Here is a 24,161-nt window from a genome sequence, read left to right as displayed (position 1 = left end):
TTGAAAGCACAAAGAATCAACTTCATATGCAAAGAACCCATCCTAAAATGAGGTGGTGCCTGGTAAAGCAATAGTCATACAAAGAATCATTCAACCAGTAAAGAAACAAAAAAATGCCATTAAAGAACCAGCATTTTTAAGAGTGACAATGAACTGGATATAATGGTTCTGATAACAAAATAATGGACAATAGATTAAACTGAATGCTAGAGTGCAAATATTAAAATGATTTCTCATCTTTCATTAACGCTGACTTTCACGACTGTCAGCCACTCTTACAACACATTTCCTGCCCACCATGTCTAAGTAAAGTTATTTAATCATCCTGTGAGTAAAGTTCACAAAAATGAGATCTTGAATATAAATAAATAAATAAATATTGAAACTGAAGTGGATATTACATGAAGAACTTAACTAACTTAACAAAAAATAACATCTAATTCTGCAACCAGTGGACTTATTTATTGTGAAAAGTCTCCTTTTAACTTGAAAGAGTTTCTTTTTTAAATTTTATGAAGAACGTTTCGGATTTAAAGTCATTATTGGAAATAATTTGTATAAAACAGTGTATAAAAATCAGTATAAAGTCATTTATGATAATCAAAACTATCCAATAAAACTCAGTGCAGTTTTTTAAAACAAACACAAGGTGTCACTGCCTTCCAACCTTCCACCAGTGCCGGTAGAGAAGAATCATTACTGTGAAGCCCTCCCTCCACTCAAAATGCCTTTTTTCTGTTGCAGAGAGGATTGCCTGGTTTTGTTTCTGAATGCCATTTGGTCGTAAAGGGAGTATTTTGTTTTTACATAACTTTAAGTTAAATAACTGGAATACAGGAGTGTTAATTTGAGAGGATAATCTGCGTGAGAAAAGTCTGTTTTAAAATAAATTAACGATGAAGGGACTACGAGGCCATATCAGGATTGTTCTGTTTTCGACATTTCATCTTTACTTCTGGAAATTTGCTTTCGCACACTTGCGTTATTCTGTTCTTGAGGAGTCCATTCCCGGGACAATCATCGGAAACGTTATTAAGGATTTGGGTCTCGATATTAAAAATCTTCACGGCCGTGGATTGCGTGTGATTTCAGGATCAAAACAGCAGCTGCTGCAGGTAAATCACAAGACCGGAGCTCTGTTTGTAAATGAAATCATTGACAGAGAAGCGCTGTGTGACAAAGACAAGGCTTGTTTAATTAGCATAAAGATTGCTATTGAAAATCCCTTGGAAATGCATCAAGTAGAAATTGAAATTATAGATATAAACGATAACTCCCCTGCCTTCCAGGAAAAGAAAAAAACACTAGACATTTCAGAATTAACACCAGCTGGGTCGCGTTTCACATTACAGGGGGCCTACGACCCTGATAGCGGTGTGAATTCTTTAAAATTATATCGACTAAATCAAAACGATTATTTTAATCTTGATGTCGAAGAACGTAGCAAGAAAAACAAAATTCCAGTGTTAGTGTTGCAAAAACCTTTTGACAGAGAAGAGAAAGAAAGGCATGATTTTTTGCTCACGGCCTATGATGGCGGAGATCCACCCAGATCTGGGGATCTAAATATTACTGTTATAGTTGGTGACGTTAATGACAACGTACCTGTGTTTGACAAACAGGTTTATTCTGTAACATTGGAGGAAAATGTAGCAGTGGGCACCCTTGTTCTCAAAGTAGACGCCTCGGATTTAGACGAAGGCAGCAATGGTGACATCATTTATTCGTTTGAAAATTCAATTCCAGATGAAGTGTCTGAAATATTCCAACTTGATATGCATACCGGCCAGATTACAGTTAATGGAGCAATTGATTTTGAGGAGAAAGAACTTTATGAGCTTGACGTGAAAGCTACAGACAGGGGACAAGTGCCAATGAGCAGTATCTGCACTGTATTAATAAAAATTATAGACAAGAATGACAACGCGCCCCTAATAGAAGTGACATCCTTTTCGAGTTCCGTTTTCGAAGACGCAAAGCCAGGTACAGTAGTCGGACTAATCAGCATTACTGACCTTGATTCTGGCGCTAATTCCAAATTAACATGCCAGTCTTCCGATCATATGCCGTTTGAATTAAAGCCATCGCATCAGCAAAATTTATATTCTTTAATAACTAATTCACGACTGGACCGAGAGTCTGAATCCCAGTATAACATAACGATAACTGCGAAAGACTTTGGACAGCCTTCCCTGACATCGTATAAAACAGTTCTAGTTAACGTGTTGGACGTGAATGACAACTCTCCTAAATTTTTACAAGACCCTTACGTTTTTTATATCGAGGAAAATAACACTCCTGGAACTTCAATACTGGCAGTAAGTGCAGTGGATGCCGACACGAATGAAAACGCCCTCATCACGTATGCTTTAGATAAAAATGAAGCTGTGGAGAAGCCCGTGGTGCCTTTTCTCAGTATTAATTCTGACAATGGACAAGTAATTTGTTTTACATCCTTTGACTTTGAAGAGTTGAAAAGCTTTACCTTCAGTGTTGTAGCCAAAGATTCCGGAGTCCCACCGCTCAGCACTACCATAACTGTCACTGTCTTTATTTTGGATCAAAATGACAATCCGCCAGTAATCGTGTTTCCTTTTACAACGAATGGAACTGCAGTTGTGGAAGAGACGGTCCCTAGAAATGTAAAAGCGGGATATTTGGTGACAAGAATCAGAGCCTATGATGCCGATGTGGGATATAACGCTTGGCTTTCGTTTTCTCTGGAGGAGGCCACTGACAGGTCTCTGTTTAGTGTTGGGCGCTATACAGGGGAAGTTAGAACTCTTCGTGCTTTTACGGAGTCCGATGTCACTGTCCAAAAAATTATCATATTGGTTAAAGACAGCGGGAGTGTTTCATTTTCTGCATCTGCTACAGTTATTGTGACAGGAGCTGAAAACACAGAAGCACATGTTTTTTCTGAAATTAAAAGCAGCTCCACAGAAGAAAAACAAGAGAATAAAATGACATTTTATTTGATTATCGTTTTGGGTTCGGTATCTTTTTTATTCGTAGTCAGTATCGTTACCCTTATTGGCTTCCAGTGTCACAAGGCACAGCACAGTTTAATAAGTGACAAGTATTTAGATGGCGCCAACTACGCAGAAGTTAGTGGATCTCTTTTTCATTACCAGACAGGAGACAAACAGCTGGTGTTTATTGGACCAGGAATGAACAGGGACAGCATGGTGGAGGTGGGAAGCAATACAAATACTCTTCTCGTGTCCGACAGTGGAATTAAAATTGCCCAAGTGGTGAGTAATATTCATGTTAAGAACGTTTGTGAAATGGCTGCTTCTTTTGCACCAGCTGCTTTATGTCTTCCATTTACCAGCTGTTGTCTTTAGTTTATTTACTTCTGGATTGTCTCATTGTTTGAGAATTTTCAATATCACCTTTTTGTTTTGCTAAGCTGTTGCCTTGGAATATGTTGTTTAGTTTAATTAATAAAGATTAAGATCATACCAAAGTTTCTTAACTGTAGGTGTAGTACTAGGGTGTTGTACCGTGTTAGCCTTTATGAATGTAGAGAAAAGCCAAGCAAAATGACACCTTTTATTGGCTAACTAAAAAGATTACAATATGCAAGCTTTCGAGGCAACTCAGGCCCCTGCTTCAGATTACAAGATTCAGATTACATCTTGCCTGAAGATGGGGCCTGAGTGGCCTCGAAAGCTTGCATATTGTAATCTTTTTAGTTAGCCAATAAAAGGTGTCATTTTGCTTGGCTTTTCTTAACTGTAGGTGTTATTTACTGAAAAGCATTCACGAAATAACTTTTTGTGAATCGTTTTCATAATGCAAGTAACAGTCACTCTTATGAGCATTAGTATCTTTGTCAGCAGAATTTTTATCAGTACTTTTTGGGATGAATGTCTTTTGTTGTTTTTGCTTGTGATATAATTTTGGATAATAAGAGCGGCCCATGGTATTTCTTTTTGATTTTTGAGACCTTGCAAATGCAACACAACTTAATTTGCATGAGTTAAACTGCATAATGCAGCCACATTTGCCAGCTATTAAAACCACTAGTGTATCGGAGAGAAAGAAATTGATGACAGTGTATGTGTCTTTCTCTCTTGGCCTGTACCACTTCTTCTCTGAGAATACAGTAATATATGTGCCAGTGTCAGCTCTGCATTCTGAATGTTTAGTTCAAATTTCTTGCTTTCTTTTTGCTTTCATATTAGCAAGCTATTTTAGAAAGAAGTGTTAGATTTATGAGCCTGACAGTTTGACAGTTAAATGTGATTCTCTACACAAACACGACGTTAAACAACCACAAATCCATTTTTGTGAAAAGTTTTAATGTTGCGATACATTTATAAATAGATTGTCACTCCATATTTAAACATTATGAGGAGAATTTTCTCAGTATTTTTTGAGATGAATTGCTTTCTGTTGCTTTAGATACTGTTTTAATTTTGGATAACAAACTGAACCATGATAGTTTATTGTTGTTTTTTGTGTGGGGTTAACTGCTAAATGCAACAATTCTGGTCAACATTAAAATGCCTTAGCATATCAGAGACACGCCTTTCCTAGATAATGAGAATTGTTCTTTCTGCCTAGCTCTGGACCACTTCTTCTGTAAAAATACATTTATCTGTGTGCTGATGTTAGTTCTGTATTCTAGGTACTTCATTCAAGTTTCTTTCTTTTATTGTACATGTCAGCAAGCTATTTTAGCAAGCAGTCTTTATCAACTAACTGTTGGACAATAAATACAATTCAAACAGAAAGTTAAACAAACTACATTTTGCTTCTTTCTAGTATATTTGTTATTGTCATTTGAAAGTTTTTCTTGGGCATTACATCTGAAGTCAATCCTCATAGGGTATCAAGCATTCTGCATCCACAAGTGGCAAAAACAATGGTTTACCTGAGAAATAATAGTAAAGACAAACACACACACACACACACACACACACACACACACATGTTTATATTGTCGTACACGGCTGGGCGTCAGACCCGGCCGGGACACCTGGAAGGACTTGGTGCTGGCATATTTGTCCTCCGGGCCATGAGGGGGCAACCGCCCTGGAGTAGAAGAGGCCCACGGAAGGGGAGCAGGGAGGCTCAAGACCGTTGGGGCCTCTGGTCACTGCCAGGTGGTGCCCTGAGCCTCATGGACCCCGGGACTTATTCACTTCCACCACACCGATGGAGGACGATCCTTCCAGGGTCACCCGGAGTGCTTCTGGGTGCTCTCCTAATGCTTCCGCCACACCAGACCGTGACGTCATGGAGAGCACCTGGAGCTCATCCGGGTGAGGATAAAGGGGGCCGCCTCCCTCCTGTCATTGAGCTGGAGTCGGGGGCAGGATCAGGACGAAGCTCCTGGAGAGAGAGGACAGGGGGCCCAGGGACAAGGAGAGAGAAGGCCCAGGAGAAGGGAGACTGGGGCTACACGCATTGTGGGACTTGTGCAGGACTGGCTTGTGTGTTGTGGAGAAGAGAATAAAAGGTATTTGGATAAAGATGTGGTCTCCGACTGGTGGTGTCCGGGCAAATATCACTCTTTATATACAGAAAATATATATATATTGTGACAGTTTACGATCTCCGTGACCCCTTGAACCCTCAGACTAGACATCTGACACCAGATAAAAGTCCAAATAATAGTTTATTATTAATAATAATAATAATAAATGTGCACAAAGCACCCTCCACTCCACAATACTCAAATAATAATAATTCTAATAAACAATACAATAATTAATCCTCCACTCCCAGACGCATTGCCACCCTTCCACCCAGCTCAGCTCAACGTCTGGGATTTCCCATCGTCCTTTTATATCCCCTGACCCGGAAGTGTTTCTGTCCAATCAGTCCACAGTTCCTTTTCCCTTCCGGGTCAGGGTAAACAGTCCTTTTCTTCACCCCGGGAGCACGTCGTTCCTTCCTGTCACGTGACCGTGACGTACTCCCAGGTTATAGGGCACATAAGAGTCCACGAGCCCCCTTACAGCGACTCCCGGTGGCCCCCAAGGTATCCAGCAGGACTGTGTATAAAAACTACATAGTCCATGAGGCCCTGCTGGATCTCGGGGCATGTCCACGCTGCTGGGAGAGCTCCTCCTGGCGGCCTGGGGGTGAGGGCCGGAGTAAAAAGCCAGCAATCCTTCACAATTTATATATATTTATCAGTATTTGTTTTAATGTTTGATGTGGAAGGTAGTGTCCATAATGTTTTTATGGACAGGTTTCTTCTGACAGAGAGAATTATATATATAGACAAATTAATAACATAAAGCCCTGCAATGAACTAAGATGAAATGGCATCTCATCCATGGATAAATGGGAAAAATGGCTTTACTGCATAATACCAGATTATTAGAAAGTTTTTCCTCAAAGTTCCACAGCAAAAGTACTAGTGTTAAGTTAACCTCAAATGGGCTTAAAAGAATTCTCAAAGTGTATTTATAAGAAAATTGTATGTATGTAATATGTGTATAAATATACACATATATGTGTGTTATATATCTATGTATATTTATATACTACTCAAAAAAAGTTAAAGGACCACTTTTTAATGAAAGTATAGCATCAAGTCAATGAAACTTTTAAGCTATTGATCTGGTCAGTTAAATAGCAGAGGGGGTTGTTAATCAGTTTCAGTTGCTTTGGTGTTCATGAAATTAACATGAGGTGCACTAGAGGAGGAACAAAGAGACGACCCCCAAAACAGGAATGAATGGTTTATCATGTGGAGGCCACTGACATTTTTCCATCCTCATCTGTTTTTTCACTAGTTTTGCATTTGGCTACACTCAGTGTCACTACTGGTAGCATGAGGCGATACCTGGACCCTACAGAGGTTACACGGCTAGTCCAAGTTCTCCAGGATGGCACATCAGTATGTTCCATTGCCAGAAGGTTTTCTGTGTCTCCCAGCACAGTCTCCAGGGCATGGAGGAGATTCCAGGAGACAGGCAGTTAGTCTATGAGAGCTGGACAGGGCCGTTGAAGGTCCTTAACCCATCAGCAGGACCAGAATCTGCTCCTTTGGGTAAGGAGGAACAGGATGAGCACTGGCAGAGCCCTACAAAATGACCTCCAGCAGGCCATTGGTGTGAATGTCTCTGTCCAAACAATCATAAAGAGACTTCATGAGGGTGGCCTGAGGGCCCGATATCCTCTAGTGGCCCCTGTGCTCACTGCCCAGCACCATAGAGCTCGATTGGCATTTGCCATAGAATACCAGAACTGGCAGGGCCACCACTGGCACCCTGTGCTTTTCACAGATGAGAGCAGATTCACCCTGAGCACATGTGACAGATGTGAAAGTGTCTGGAGAAGCCATGGAGAATGTTATGCTGCTTGTAACATCGTTCAGCATGACTGGTTTGGTGGTGGGTCAGTGATGGTCTGGGGAGGCATATCCATGGAGGGACACACACAACTCTACAGGCTAGACAACAGCACCTTGACTGCCATTAGGTATCAGGATGAAATCCTTGGTCCCATTGTCAGACCGTATGGTGGTGCAGTGGGTCCTGGGTTCCTCCTGGTGCACGACAATGCCCGGCCTCACATGGTGAGAGTATGCAGGCAGTTCCTGGAGGATGAAGGAATTTATACCTTTGACTTTCCCCCACACTCACTCGCCTGACCTCAATCCAATAGAACACCTCTGGGACACTATATTTCGGTCCATCCATCACCATCAGGTTGCACCTCAGACTGTCCAGGAGCTCAGTGATGCCCTGGTCCAGATCTGGGAGGAGATCCCCCAGGTCACCATCTATCATCTCATTAGGAGCATGCAAACAACCCCAATGTTATCAGGCATGCATACAAGCATGTGGGGGCCACACAAACTACTGATTACGATTTGGAGTTGCGACAATGAAATTTCGGCAAAATGGACTAACCTGACACATCATTTTTTCCCTTTGATTTCCGGGGTGTCTTTGAATTCAGCCCTCTGTAGGTTGATCATTTTCCATTTCCATCAAATGATGTGTCATCCTTTAGTTCCTAACAGATTACCTTTTACCCAAAGTGATCTGATGTGTTTTCAAAGTGTCTCTTTAAATGTTTTGAGCAGTTTATGTATATATATATATAATATCTGTGTGTGTGTACTAGTGTGGCACCCTGGCAGTGCCCAGGATCGAATAAAGGTGCATGTGTGGTCAATAAATTTAATTTGGAGGTTTTACTGATGATAACTCATAGCAAGTCCCAAAATTGCCATGTAGCAAAACTTCCCAGATAAAGCAAATGTGTGGTAACTAAATAAAGTTCCTCAAATGCAAAACAATTTGAATGAAAAATTTTGACTTCCCTTCAACAAATGGGAAATCTGCCCGAATTTGGCAGACACTGGTTCTACATTATTTATGTATGGCATTAGGTGTTAAATTAAAACTGGCACGTTTTGATGTCTGTTATTTTTAGAAACTTTACAGGACATATTTGTTGGGACTTTTATATTTTCAGAAATGCGCAGCTGTGAATTTTAGTCTAACTGGAATTTAGACAATTACAACGTGAAATAAAATAATCAAGCAACTTTGTTTTTATAGCTCCAAGGACTTCAGACAGTAAAGACTTGCGAAAGACATGCTTTCATATAAAATTACCATTTTTAAATGTTGTAGTACGTGTTTAAAGTTCCCTTTTAGCAGATTTCTATAGTGCTGAGTATTTGCTTTTCCTTGGATAAAGAAATTTCAGAAAATATGTGAAGGTGTACAATTATATGGCCATATCCAGAGTCAATATTAAAGCACTTTGATACTTTATTTACTAGAAAGTGCCATTATCCAAAATATTGTCTGTCCAGTGCGTATTGTATTTGTCTTCATGATGTTTTATGACAAATACTAACTTTATTCATTTGACTGAAAAGAAAATGCCACTGGAAATGTGTAATCAACACAGAAATCTCAGCCACAGATATTGTCTCAACCCAAACCAGTGCTTCTGGAACTCCCTGCTCCAAAGAGGGTATATCCACAGGGTTTAGGAGTGTACTCTTCACTTGCAACTGATCTCAAATATTCTGGGGGAAGCATTCATCACAGCCTGGTCAATGTCTCATCTTCCTTTCTGTTTTAAAGGTTAATGCCTTGGATGTGAACTGAAACTCATTGTTTGTAGCCTCATTAAAGTTTACCTAAACATGGCTAATACCTTTGACAGTGGATGCATTTATTTGTGGGTCGGAACCTCCAAGTTCAACCTGGAGACCTTCCAACTAATTCTGTTTTGAAAGCATCATTATTCAAGTTGATGGCTTCATTGCTAGGAAACAATGAGTCCTAGGGTTGTCACAGTGGCAAGCAGAAAAATGAGTTTTGTGTTCATCAGTCACCAGCCAAATCCTGGTAGGAAATGCATAAAACAGAGCATTATGCATAAAAATGAGAGGTCTGGTTCAATTAGGTGTAGCCTATAGGTTTCTAAACCTGATGAGCTTCACTTGGGAGTGACAGTTGTTAGTGTTACTGCCTGCCTGATCCAAAAGTCCACATTCAGATATTTATTAAACCACTGTCTATGTGGAGTTGCCATGTTGTCCTTGTATCTGCATGATTGTGTGACTTATCTACTGCAGAATTTCAAGATGTATTTAAAGTGTTTTCATGCTTCGCTGAGTGAGTATTGTTGCTTGCATTAAGTGTTTGTTATTATATTCTATGCTACGTTTCGTTCTTAGTAAAATGGAGCCAGAAAAGGCTTTAGATTTTTCTTTAACCTTGTACTGGATTATGTGAGTTAAAAACATGCCTGGATAAATGTTTAGAATCCCTCCCCCAAACAATCTGTTGTTGTGCTATGTATTTTTATCCTTTTTAAAGATCAGCTCATTATTTCTTCCAATTATCAATTTTAAGCCGCCAAGTATTAAGGTCGGTCTGCTATATTTGTCAATTTTCTTGTAGTTTTGGTTATTAATATTTTTAATGTAAGAGTATATCTACAACCCAGCAAAGGAATATGTTAAATCAAAACAATTCAACATATTAAATTCAAAGAACAAGTTTTATTATATTGGTAGACAGCATACCTTCTTAAATTATGATGCCATCCTACCAAGTTAAAATTCAAAAATTAAATATGCATTAATATATTCTATATGCAGATGTCTACAATTTAACACCTTCTTAATAATCTCCTCACTAAAATCATTCAGGATAAAACTTAATTTCATAATAGCCATGGGCTAAGATAAAAAATAAAGAATTTCCCATCGGGATTAATAAAGTATCTATCTATCTATCTATCTATCTATCTATCTATCTATCTATCTATCTATCTATCTATCTATCTATCTAAAAACTTAAAAACAGAGTGCCATTTTACAATCATTAATCGTTTATTTAATTAGATAGCACCCTTAGCTTAGTATGGAGTGAATACAATAAATACGCGCAATCTTAGCTGACCGTGGACACTGAAATGACAAGCGAAATTTAATTCTCAAAGGACAATCAATTGCTTGAATATATAATTAATCGCGGCTGCCTGGATCACATCAAGCAAATAAACGTTGGAAGCCGCTGATTAGCATCGGCGCACTTTTTCTGTTCACTCCATTTCCTGCTCTAAAGCCTTCTGTGACCCGCCTACCTACCAGCACGTGACTGCCGCTCGCGAGAGCTGTCCAGGGTCCTGTTTTCGACAAACTACATTGTGAAGTCTCCTGAAAACATAAGTGCACAAAATCTCGTTAGTGTCAATTAAACTTTAAATTCGAGCATTTTATTTGTTTGTTTGTTTGATTGCATATTGGTTTATACTACATATTTATATTTTCATAGAGAGTATTTTTTTTTATTTTGGAAACAATGGTTTTGCTTTTGCATACCACAATATGATATTTATATAGCTTATGAGTTATTTCTTGACAACTAATATGTTTTAACAGTTTCTGTTTTTGAAGGGTAGACTATCAGTAAACAGAGCAACAGGCAATTACAAGGCAAACTCACATACAGCACGCACCCTTAATCACTGACTCGGCACCAGTTTACAGCTACTAACGCATTTAACTTTTATATTGAGATGTGAAGTGAAAAATCCATATACACCCTTTAAAATAAAGGTAACTTGTTGGCATTTTACTGGGTTGTGTGGTCCCATGTTGAACCATTACTTCACAAAGAGCCATTTGAGTCTGAGGTTCCTAATATGTGGACAGAACTGTCATATTTAATGTATAGTAAGCTACCTAAGATGACAGTAATAAATCAAGAAAATCTAAACATCCCGTGTTTATTATATGCAGTAAGGAGCCCTTTTAAATCAGGAACACATTGGTGTTTAAAAAATCTGTTAGCATTTATTTATGCCTATTTATGTTGCCTTATGTTATCAGGTAGTGAGTGACTATGGTGTATTAGTAAGGCTTTGAACAGCAAACCCTAAGGTTTTGGGATCAGATTCTGTAGCTGATCCTGAGTGACCATGGGCTTGTCACTTCACCTGCCTGTGCTCTAAGTAGAAAAACAAAAGAAATGTAACCAGTTGTATGCCAAATATTGGAAAATGCAATGGATAAAGGTATCTGCCAAATATGCATAATATACTTTCTTTATAAATAAAGGTTCTTCATGGAACCAGGGGATGGTTCGTTTGGGAACAAAAACTGGTTCCCCTATGGCACCAGTCTGAAGAACCATTCTGGCACCTTTATTTTGAAGGGTATAAATATTCAGGAGATTTTGAAACAATATGACAATACCTTGGGCAGAATTCGAATCCAGGGCTCTAGAGCTGCGAAACAGCAGCACTAACCACTGCACCACTTAGTTGAAATGTCTTTAAAAAAAAAAGAAAAAGAAACAACTTAATTTCCAATATTTCAACAATGTGTTTCATTGTTTGCTGAGAATTCTTTTCTGTTTATAATGTAGTAATTTTTAACCTTAAAGAATTTTTCCCAACTTGCCATTTAAACTTGAGATTCACATTTTCCTTCTTTAGAGGAATGCATCTTCACATCTGCGCATAAAGGTTCAGTTTCTAGTCTCCACTTAATATTTGATTTTTAAAGAGTTTTATTGAAAAAAATGAAAGATTTTAAAAAATAATTATTTTAAAATATAGTCACTATACTGTGGCACAATTTTGCAAAATCTTTGTTGTGTAGTGGGCTCTTTCTCTCTCTCTCTGTCTTTTTTCCCCCACAAAACAGCACACCTACAAAGCTAACTGTTCTAAACGTCATGCCTGTGTGTTTTATGGATAACTGCACTGGTGTTTGTTGCTGCATCCCCAAATGAAAACTACAAACAGGCTGGTACTCAAGTATCATTGGTGTTCTCTTTTCACCCAGAAGTGCATTTGTCAAACACATTTTAAAAGTGTACTGCTTAATGTCATGAAATCATTGGGTTTAGTAGGTAAATTTAAATTTTCCAACTGGTAATATTTATGTATTTTTCTAAAATCTAATTGTTTTAATGTCTATCCCTTTAGGTTTGAGAGCTGAGCAGGAATCAGCTTGGGATGAAATTGGAGTTTATTGTAAAGCTCACTCACTTATGCACCCACACTTATTCACACCAGGATAATTTAACATTTTCAATCATTATCAAATATCAAGGGCACAAATAAGAAAGTAATGAAGTGCATAAAAGTGAACTACATCATCAAAATGCAAAATGTTCACATTCCTCTGTAGCTTAAACATCAGCACTACTGTAAACGGATAATAAGTATAAGGGATATACAGATAATATTTTATACCTTCAAGTCCAACTCTTCAGCCACAGAAACACACACATTTTGCCAAAAGGCATATGACATAAATATATACAGCAATTTCCAGATAGATAGATAGATGTGAAATAACAGTTTAAATTAATTCACATATTTTGGGATGTGGGAGAGAAACTACAGTATGTACAATGGGCAAGCATCATACAGTCAACAATTGGGAAAATACGATCCAATGGATCCATCCTGTACATTTATTTTTCTTCTTTTTATTGTTATTCTCATATTTTAGAACCCACCCATCAAATTTCCAATCTCTGCAATCCAGTTCAAGATTTGATAAGTCTATTGCAGCAACACTGTAAGCAAGATAATAAAGCCCCCTGTCTTTGTGGTGTAAGACTAAACTAGATTATATGAATAAGAATCCATGCGCACATGAGGAGAACATGCAAACTCCACACAGGCAGCAACCATTCTTGGTATGAGAAACATTGTGTTTCAGTATCATTTCTGAATTTCAGACCACACTGAACCAAATCTAATCAGAATATCTTAACGAGTGTAAGGAGATATTGGAGTACCTGGCAGATGCAAGGGTTTGTTGTTGTTGTGTTTGGTATTTTTATCTGGTTTATGGAAATATGACCTCTCACATTTTGCCCCCAGTATGTTTCGAAATGTGGTGGGGCGAAATGTGAGGGGCAACTTACCTGGACGCCTTTTTATCTTGTCTCATTTTGAATTGAATTCTTCTTCACTTTGTTAAAAATGTGTGTAGATCTTGTCATTGTAAACTGTAGCATAATGTGTTTGAATGTGCCCAAGCCTACAATAGACTAGTGGGTTCTTGCATACCACTCCTTGCTGCCCAAATAGTGTCATGGTCTTCATATACCTTAATTAAAAATGGTGATGAAGAGCGCAAAATGTATTTTGATAAGGATATGACTTAGATAGATAGATAGATAGATAGATAGATAGATAGATAGATAGATAGATAGATAGATAGATAGATAGATAGATAGATAGATAGATAGATAGATAGATAGATAGATAGATAGATAGAATATTATTCTTAGCAACAATGCCCTGGCAAATTCAAGTTCAATTTAAAGTAAGCAAAAACACACAGAATAAGGTAAAATAAATTAAATAAGAAGGCAGATACAGCTTGGAAAATACTGAAGCAAAACCTAATTTTATTCATTGTTTTGCTGGTGACATTTTTCCCTGTCCATACTTCCGGTATGTCATTTTGCCCCTTCAAACGTACTTTTTTTTTTCTTTGTGTCAGTGAATTGCCTTTCTAAACCAAGCCCGTCAGTTCGTAGAGCTTTGTTATTATTAGTGTTTGGTGTACACAAACAGATTACAGCCACAGATTCCCCTATGTACACTCCAAAATATCTTTATTCTGATATTCTTAAATTGCCGTTTCTGTTTCCTTCATTAAGTAAATATGATTACGTATAAAGAGCATCAATGTAATTTCTCTTAAGTATAAAAATAAAAAAGTACATAACATACGTCATGCTGCTATTAAGATAAAGAATCTCCCTCCTATCGTCTTTGTATCTCTGGTTACACTGCGGAGTGAAGATTAATTTCAATTCGAGTCAAAAGATGTCGCTATTTACCAACATTGATAAAACACATGCGGTCTGCCTCAGCTCCACCTTTTCAGAATAAAGGCTCTGCCATTTTTTAAATATAAAACTGTAATAGCTCCAGCTCGAGACTGAATGTGGATATTTTTTATGGAATGGGACTTTATGAGCGGTGTGTTTTCTTTCGTTATCACTATTTTATTTTTATTTTTGGGAGTTATTTTGTGACGGCTGTTTGGACTGCGCCGAATTAAATGGCAAACGAGAGGATTACTGGCATTTTTATGTTGCTGCTACACATTTGGGATATAACTTCCGGACAGACTGTTTATTCCATTTCAGAAGAACTCGATCAGGGAACCTTTGTTGGAAATTTAGCCAAGGATCTCAATCTGGGTATACAGCAATTAAAATCTCGCAAATTCAGAATTGCAACTACGTCCAAGAGAAGATATTTTGAGGTAAATCCTGAGACTGGAATTCTGTATGTAAATGACAGAATAGACAGAGAAGGGCTTTGCTCAGATAATATTGAATGTTGCCTTCCTTTAGAGGCTATTATTGATGATCCGCTACAATTATACCGTGTTGAAATTTGCATTATAGATATAAACGACAATGCTCCGGCCTTCACCGACGAGCCTGCATTTTTAAACATTGCAGAGTTAACTGTGCCAGGAGCACGATTCCCTCTAGAGAGTGCTCATGATCTAGATATTGGCACAAACTCTGTTAGTAAATACGAAATTAGTCCGAATGAGTATTTTATTTTACAGACTCCCAACGACTTAAGTGAATCGACTGAACTCGTTCTTAAAAAGGCTTTGGATCGTGAAGTACAGCCTTCGATTCAGTTAATACTAACAGCTTTCGATGGCGGCATTCCATCGAAATCTGGAACTTCCGTTATAACCGTGAATGTATTAGACATTAATGACAATGCTCCAGTGTTTACCAGTCCTGTATATAAAGTGTCTGTGTTTGAAAACGTACCGCTGAAAACGTCGCTTATTAAACTTAATGCCACTGACCCAGATGAAGGAAAAAATGCTGAAATAGTATATTCTTTCAGCGCCAAGGGGAGTTTTTATGATACGTTTGACATCGATTCTCTCACCGGTGAAATAACGGTTAAAAGACCACTGGACTTTGAAAGCAAGAATTCCTTTGAACTTCGAGTTCAAGCTGAAGATAAAGGACAAGTGCCAATGGCTGCGCATTGTAAAGTACTAGTTGAGGTGATTGACGTCAACGACAATGTTCCCGAAGTTACGGTGACATCATTGTCCAGCCCGGTTAAGGAAGACGAAGAACGTGGTACCGTCATCGCCCTGTTCACGGTTTCTGATAAAGATAGCGGTAAAAATGGAAATGTGCATTGTTACATCCAGGGTAACACTCCGTTTGTGTTGCGCACAACGTACAAAAAATATTACTCTTTAATACTCGATGGTAAGTTGGATCGAGAAAGTTGCTCGGTATATAATATTACAGTTGTAACCACGGACGAGGGCTCTCCTCCGTTGTCAAGTAGCACCGTAATTTCAGTGCAGGTAGCCGACGTGAACGATAACTCGCCTGTTTTTACAAAAGCCGTTTTCGCAGCTAGCATAACTGAAAATGGACCTCCCGGATCTTTGATAATCACTGTTTCTGCTTTTGATAGTGACTTAAATGAATCTGGACAAATAACCTATTCATTATTGGACAATCAAATCAACGGCATGCCTGCTTCTCTTTCCATCAATGTGAATTCTGCAACAGGAGATGTATATGGACTTAAATCTTTTGATTATGAGGAATTTAAAATGTTTCAGTTTCAGATAAAAGCAACTGATGGTGGTTCTCCTCCACAAAGTAGTAGTACCCTTGTGACCGTTTTTGTTCTTGATGCGAACGACAACTCACCAGAAATCCTACCATCTTATTCCAGCAAAGGCCTTGACTACTCGGAAACAATTCCATTCTCAGCGAGTGGCGGCTCGTTTGTGACAAGAGTACGAGCTTATGATGCAGACACGGGGTACAATGCATTGCTGTCATATAATATACTACCAGAGAAATCTGATCTATTCAGCATTAACTCACATACTGGAGAAATTAGAACAAAACGTCTTTTAGAAGAAAAAGACTCGGCGCTACACAACTTGGTAGTTATTGTTAAAGATAACGGGGACCCATCACTGTCCAGCACCGTTACTCTCACAGTATCGCTTGCTGAAACTGCTTCTGATGCACTTTCCGAGTTCAGACAAAAAACAGTAACATCAGAAGATTTTCCAAAGTTGAATATATATTTATTAATTTCAATCGTTTCAATATCATTAATATTTGTAAGTTCATTACTGATTTTTATTTTCATAAAATGTCACAAAAATGAGACAGACATAAACAAATATGGCAGCCACATGATCTCCTCTTACCCTGATGAAACATGGAAGTCTTCTCACAGTCAACATTTGAAGTATATGATGACAGACCCAACAAGACGAGACCTTTTAGTCTGTGATGGACAATACGGACAGTACGTAACTTGCCATGGCGATCCTGTTATAATTAATGGGAACAACACCTGCAAATCATCAAAAACGACAAGCAATCTGAAATCTCCATCTATTGTAGCGGTAGGTACAGATTTTTATATATTTGATTTAGTAAAACATGTAATAATTACAAGTAATTAAAAAAATAACACACATGCAAAAAAAAAAATGCTCAGTATACACGTGTTCACAAAACTGTACCCAACATGAGTCAAGTTTTTCCCGTATCTTCTGTATTTTGGACCAGTGACTTTAAGACTTAATATAATTCCTCAATAATATGGCATCTCTCAATGCACCTAATGATTTTAACTTTTCAAGTATGAAAACAACAGTAAAGTATTTGACAAAATGTAATATGAAAGAAAAAAACAGCACTGTTCATGTTAATGGAAAACTGTACTTTAATGTTGTGGTAAAGTCTGCTTGTAAAAAGTTTGTGTTCAAGTTTTTTGTACACAATTCAATGGAAGTCTTACTTGCTTGTCTTACACAGATTAGTGACAGTATTACTATTGACAGACAATAAACACAGACTGTAAATACATCATCAACCTCTATAAAAGGTCGGGGGGGGGGGGGGGGGAATGTATCTATGTTTTTGTCTGGTTGCTATGTCTCTGTTACATGCTATTTTGCATGGTGTTTGTAAAAGCAGTGGTAATGTTTGTGATACACCATCTGTTGGAATGAAACATAATACAATGCATCTTATTGCTACATGTATTATGAAATACTGTACATTACAATAGATGGTGCACTGCAAATGTGTGCTGAGGTCTGTGTTGATTACTTAGATTTCAACCCATCTTAGACGGGTAGCACAGCTATCAAGAACTTAAGAAAACTGACAAACTAGAGGAGACCAAGCTTGTTTGTTGAGATAATAGCTAAGCTATACCAATATATCATGCAGATGCTTCTTAAAGGTTCAAAGTTTCTGTTTCAACTCCACATTTCAATAGTTTACTCCAGATTCCTCTATCAATTTGAAAGAGTTTGGCTGGACCTGTAAGTTTTCATACAGTTTTGTCTACTTGAGACTACACAAGTTTAATATTCCAAGTGTATGAATAGGTTAATCATTTCACATTAAACACAACTTCAGATGATTAAACAGCATACTGGAAACTCTCATACAGTTGTCAGTACAAGTGACTGTTGAGCACCATTATGAGCTGGGAATAAAAATGTAACTGAAATTAGTAATGTGAAATGTAATCTGGAACTGTTTTCCAAAATTAATGAGGTGTACTGCATTCAGTATTATTGCAAATAATATCACAAATATTTTTAATTGTATTCTTTGGAGAAGAACTCTGTGATTTATCAGCAGATCTCAAACCATGTGAAAGCTACCATTTGTAAGATAATGCCCCATATGAGGACATCAAAACCCAGAAATATTCATTTTTTTCTCAAGCTAATTATTTTTAAAAATTAAATGAGATCATGTATATACACACAGGACAGCTGTTTAAGTCATGGAAAATATGGGCTAGTAAAGAATGGTAAGAACATTTCATGTTCATGGTCAAGAACTAGAAGGGTTTCTGGTGCAGCAAAACTGATCATGTCGAAATAGACAGCAACAGGGTTTGAATATTGAGGTGCTTAGATTGAGAAGATACAGGATTAACAGATTTACAGGTTTTCCAATACACAATTCAGAAGAAACCTTCTGTGTTTTTAGCAACTATATATCTATCTATCTACAGTGCACCCGGAAAGTATTCACAGTGCATCACTTTTTCCACATTTTGTTATGTTACAGCCTTATTCCAAAATGGATTAAATTAATTTTTTTCCTCAGAATTCTACACACAACACCCCATAATGACAACGTGAAAAAGTTTACTTGAGGGTTTTGCAAATTTACGTATTAAAAATAAAAAAACTGAGAAAGCACATGTACATAAGTATTCACAGCCTTTGTCGTGAAGCTCGAAATTGAGCTCCGGTGCATCCTGTTTTCCCTGATCATCCTTGAGATGTTTCTGCAGCCTCATTGGAGTCCACCTGTGGTAAATTCAGTTGATTGGACATGATTTGGAAAGGCACACACCTGTCTATATAAGGTCCCACAGTTGACAGTTCATGTCAGAGCACAAACCAAGCATGAAGTCAAAGGAATTGTCTGTAGACCTCCGAGACAGAATTGTCTCGAGGCACATATCTGGGGAAGGTTACGAAAAAATTTCTGCTGCTTTGAAGGTCCCAATGAGCGCAGTGGCCTCCATCATGCATAAGTGGAAGAAGTTCAAAACCACCAGGACTCTTCCTAGAGCTGGCCGGCCATCTAAACTGAGCAATCGGGGGAGAAGGGCCTTAGTCAGGGAGGTGACCAAGAACCCGATGGTCACTCTGTCAGAGCTCCAGAGGTCCTCTGTGGAGAGAGGAGAACCTTCCAGAAGGACAATCATCTCTGCAGCAATCCACCAATCAGGCCTGTATGGTAGAGTGTCCAGACGGAAGCCACTCCTTAGTAAAAGGCACATGGCAGCCCGCCTGGAGTTTGACAAAAGGCACCAGAAGGACTCTCAGACCATGAGAAAGAAAATTCTCTGGTCTGATGAGACAAACATTGAACTCTCTGGTGTGAATGCCAGGCGTTAAGTTTGGAGGAAACCAGGCACCGCTCATCACCAGGCCAATACCATCCCTACAGTGAAGCATTGTGGTGGCAGCATCATGCTGTGGGGATGTTTTTCAGCGGCAGGGACTGGGAGACTAGTCAGGATAAAGGGAAAGATGACTGCAGCAATGTACAGAGACATCCTGGATGAAAACCTGCTCCAGAGCGCTCTTGACCTCAGACTGGGGCGAAGGTTCATCTTTCAGCAGGACAACGACCCTAAGCACACAGCCAAGATATCAAAGGAGTGGCTTCAGGACAACTCTGTGAATGTCCTTGAGTGGCCCAGCCAGAGCCCAGACTTGAATCTGATTGAACATCTCTGGAGAGATCTTAAAATGGCTGTGCACCGACGCTTCCCATCCAACCTGATGGAGCTTGAGAGGTGCTGCAAAGAGGAATGGGCGAAACTGGCCAAGGATAGGTGTGCCAAGCTTGTGGCATCATATTCAAAAAGACTTGAGGCTGTAATTGCTGCCAAAGGTGCATCGACAAAGTATTGAGCAAAGGCTGTGAATACTTATGTACATGGGATTTCTCAGTTTTTTTATTTTTAATAAATTTGCAAAAACCTCAAGTAAACTTTTTTCACGTTGTCATTATGGGGTGTTGTGTGCAGAATTCTGAGGAAAAAAATGAATTTAATCCATTTTGGAATAAGGCTGTAACATAACAAAATGTGGAAAAAGTGATGCGCTGTGAATACTTTCTAGATGCACTGTATCTATCTATCACCATTTTAAGTAAAATATTTGTTACTAATTATTTCACTCAGTTTTTACTTTGTACCTCTAAAGCAATACTTCTTGACTTTAGACTTTTTAGTTAAAATCTTGGATTTGTAACAGAGCAAATTAAGCAACTTTGACAGCTGCATCCAAGAAATGAATAGATTTATTTGAATGTAAAGCAGTAATGATATTCACCTCTTGCTATATGTAGATTAAATGCAACTTGGTCATCTCCTATTGCCTCATCCACTTTAAAAAAAAAAAAACACAGTCACAACTAAACACCTTGTGGTAGCATTTTTCAGTTACAAAGTCTTCTGTCTTCTTGCTAGACCTTTATCTTCGTCTTGCTCTCCAAGTAGAAGTTCAGAAACAAGCAATCGTTACTGTGCTGTCTGCCTTCTAGAAACATGGTGGATCTGCCATCCTTTTTTTCCAAGGCTCCACTTAGTACAGTTCAGTTTGGTGCCTTTGCCACAGTTCACAAATAATGTTTGCTTGATATGAAATTGAATATATTTTACAAAACAGCATTTATTTTGAAATGCTATATATGAGTCAAGATGTATTACATTTTGGCTGTTCTATGTAGGTGTGTCCCTGACATCCAAGATTAGATAGATAGATAGATAGATAGATAGATAGATAGATAGATAGATAGATAGATAGATAGATAGATAGATAGATAGATAGATAGATAGATAGATAGATAGATAGATAGAATACTATCTATCTATCTATCTATCTATCTAATTTGTTATTTGCAAGTGTGGATTTGAACATACTTCCATCCATTTTCTAATCCGTTTTATCCGAAGTAGGGTGACAGGGAAGCCAAAGCTTATTCCAGCAAGCAGCGGGCACAAGGTAGAAAACAATCACTCGGGGAACCAGTCCATTTGGGTGTATGTGAACATTAGCATCCTTTTCTATATAACTTTGAACAAGAAAAAATGTTTGTTGAAAATGGATAAAAGATGGATTCTGAAAATAAAAGATGAGTGACAAAGCAGAGTCTGTCTGTCTGCAGTTTCTTTTATTCAATGGAACTTGCAACATTTATGATACAACTGGGTACATTTCTTTAGGTTTTCAATTGGAGCACAGGCAGGTCAAGTGACTTGCTCAGGGTCACATTGTATCAATAGTGGGTTTGAACCCACAACCTCAAGGTTTGAAGTCTAAAGCTTTAATCACTGTGCCACACTGCCTTGCTCTTTATTTCTCTCTCTCTGTCTGTCTGTCCGTCCGTCCCTGGTGGTTTAAACCATTTCTCCACATTTAGAGGACTCTGACTTAGACAATACAGTTCTCTTTTTTCATTTGCCTTGTGCCATTCTAATTATTTTTTGCCCTATAACAATATTTTAAGAGGCTGGCACTTCATCACTACAGGTCAGCAACATCTTTTATAGAAAGTCATGTACATTTCAGTATGATTTCCTCTCACACTGTTGGTCATGACAAATATTGTTAGTTTTTAGTTGTTGAGGTTGTTCAGTTTAGATAAACTGGCATTTGAATGTTTGAAATATTTTGAGTGTTACCACTTTCTTTTTATTGTTATATATAAAATTAGTTGGTACACCTTATAAAACGCAAGTCAAAGTCTTTTGAATTGTTTGTGCATATCAGGCCTACCAAATAAAAATCTGTGACAGATCTGAACTTTAAAGGTGCATTTCTGAGTATTGCTCGGTAAAGTTCAGGTGTGTGGAGATCAGACCTGTGCAGATGAGGACACAGTCGCTTCCAGTCTGCTTGTCTGCATAAGTTTGTTAAAGTTCTAATACGTCAAGGCAGAGTAGAATAACAAAAATGGAAGCAACATTTAAGAACCAGTATTAAACAGTACACAAAGAAAGTGTCAAGTGACCCTTTTTTCAAAAAAGGTTAGTTCTGTAACATGTGTAGCTATGCTCTATTGTTTTTTAAAAGCATTTCACACAAGGCTGTCTTCATTGTGAATGGGCATCTTGAAGGTACAGTTTGAAAATGTGCTGTGGCTCTTGTGTAGGTTTGTAAATATGTGAGCAGAAGACTAAGTAATAATAATTAATAATAAACTATTGTTGTTATTATTATTATTATTATAAATTTCAGAGACTAAGTTCCCTGTTGCAACTAATGATAATGTTATTGTTATCACCTTACAAATTATATTTTGATCTTTAGCAGCCCCATTCATTTTCACAGCCGCTTTAATCATACTTTAGGGAGCAAGTATAGAACATGTTAAATTTTCCACTCCTCATAAGATTATCAATTTCCTTTTTGTTTTGAGCAATACTATTAACAAATAACATTCTTTAATTTTTTCTCACTTAAAGAACACAACACTATCCAATAGAAATATAAAATTTCTTAACCTTTTTAATACAGTTTGGAATTGTGGAGAGCTGGAGCCTACTGTATACTAGCATCACCAGCCAAAATACAGGAAGCAACCTTCAGTGGTTTGCCAGTTCATCACAGGGCCACTTATGCAAAACCCACTTGTACTGAAAGTGCTTTATTTACAGCCAATGCTTTACCTTCATATTTATTTTTCTGTGTTACTGTTGTTTTTGTTACTTGCCGCTGCTATGACAAAGCCAGTAACATTGTGACGGACCATTCCCATCAGTCGGATTGACTCTTCTACCTTCTGGAAAATGGAACTGAAGCCTCCATTCTGGTTCTGCAAGACTGAGTCATAGTTTCATACCCCAGCCCATCAGAATTCTGAATGTACAAAAATGTCTAGTTCCTGTCAAACCAAGTGTCATTCCAGTGTACTATGTCACTATGCTTTATATATGTCTCCTATTACACTTTTTAAACCGTACCTGCACTTTACCTTCTGTTTACTGTCACAACAGGCACACTTATATGCGGTTATGTGCTTTTGATAATTTAAAACTTAGCACTCACTCAGTTGCCTCAGTATGATATACAATACAATATAATACAATCTATTTTTAGCCCAAAATCACACAAGAAGTGCCGCGATGGGCTTTAACAGGCCCAGCCACTTGACAGCCCCCCAGCCTTGACTCTCTAAGAAGACAAGGAAAACTCCCAAAAAAACCTTTGTAGGGAAAAAATGGAAGAAACCTTGGGAATAGCAGTTCAAAAAGAGACCCTTTTCCAGGTAGGTTGGGCATGCAGTGGGTGTCAAACTCACTTATGGTGACTTATTACTTCATACTTCATCCATTTTCCAACCCATTGAATCCGAACACAGGGTCATGGGGGTCTGCTAGAGCCAATCCCAGCAAACACAGGGCACAAGGCAGGAACCAACCCACCGCAGGACACACACAAACACACCAAGCACACACTAGGGCCAAATTAGAATTGCCAATCCACCTATGGTGCAATATTACTTATTCTGGAATATTTAAACCCCTTTCACACTATACTGTTCCATTGCTGTATTTTCTATTTATTTTATTGTTCTGTCACACTTTGTTGTATGTTGCACTGTGGCTCATGGAGACACGTCTCATATGTACCATGTACACTGTTGCTGATGACAGTAAAGTAACCTTGAAACCTTCAACTAGCTGTGATGCCCAACTTTTCTCAGGACATTTTCTAAGACAATGAGCCTTGTTTATAGTGCTGCATGGTTAACAGATGTTTCAAAAGTAAGTAACTTTTCTGTTTAGAATATTTGGATTTTTTTTTTTAAAGAACACACTAATATGCAGTGTGGTGTAGTGTTTAAAGCTTTAGACTTCAAACTCTGAGGTCGTGGGTGTAAATCCCACCACTGACACCGTGTGGCCATGAGCAAGTCTCTTCACATGCCTGTGCTCCAATTGAAAAAGAAAAAAAAATGTAACCAACTAACTGTATGTCAAATGTTGTAAGTTCCTTTGGAATAAGATGTTGGACAAATAAGTAAATGTATTATTATTAGCGTATTTGACCTGCTTACTATTGAACATGCTATATACGATTACCAATGAGTGAAACA

General features: G+C 38.1%; 1 protein-coding gene across 45 annotated transcripts in view; it reads left to right on the top strand.

Annotated features, from left to right (window-relative positions):
- Window positions 1–24,161, top strand: part of LOC114660357 (protocadherin alpha-C2-like) — a 480,950-nt gene that overhangs the window by 379,477 nt on the left and 77,312 nt on the right. For 38 of the 45 annotated variants that reach the window (XM_051934061.1, XM_051934046.1, XM_051934066.1 and 35 more), the window contains one exon: window positions 3,135–3,254. The exons of 6 other annotated variants lie outside the window; for them this stretch is intronic. In XM_051934061.1, coding sequence (XP_051790021.1) covers window positions 3,135–3,254 — 120 coding nt within the window. Of the gene's footprint in view, window positions 1–3,134; window positions 3,255–14,396; window positions 16,913–24,161 lie in introns of those variants that run through there. One more of the 45 variants, XM_028813017.2, reaches the window with a different exon arrangement.

The sequence above is a fragment of the Erpetoichthys calabaricus genome, chromosome 11, assembly GCF_900747795.2.
Source record: "Erpetoichthys calabaricus chromosome 11, fErpCal1.3, whole genome shotgun sequence".
Taxonomy (NCBI): domain Eukaryota; kingdom Metazoa; phylum Chordata; class Cladistia; order Polypteriformes; family Polypteridae; genus Erpetoichthys; species Erpetoichthys calabaricus.
This window is presented reverse-complemented; position numbering and strand designations above follow the sequence as displayed.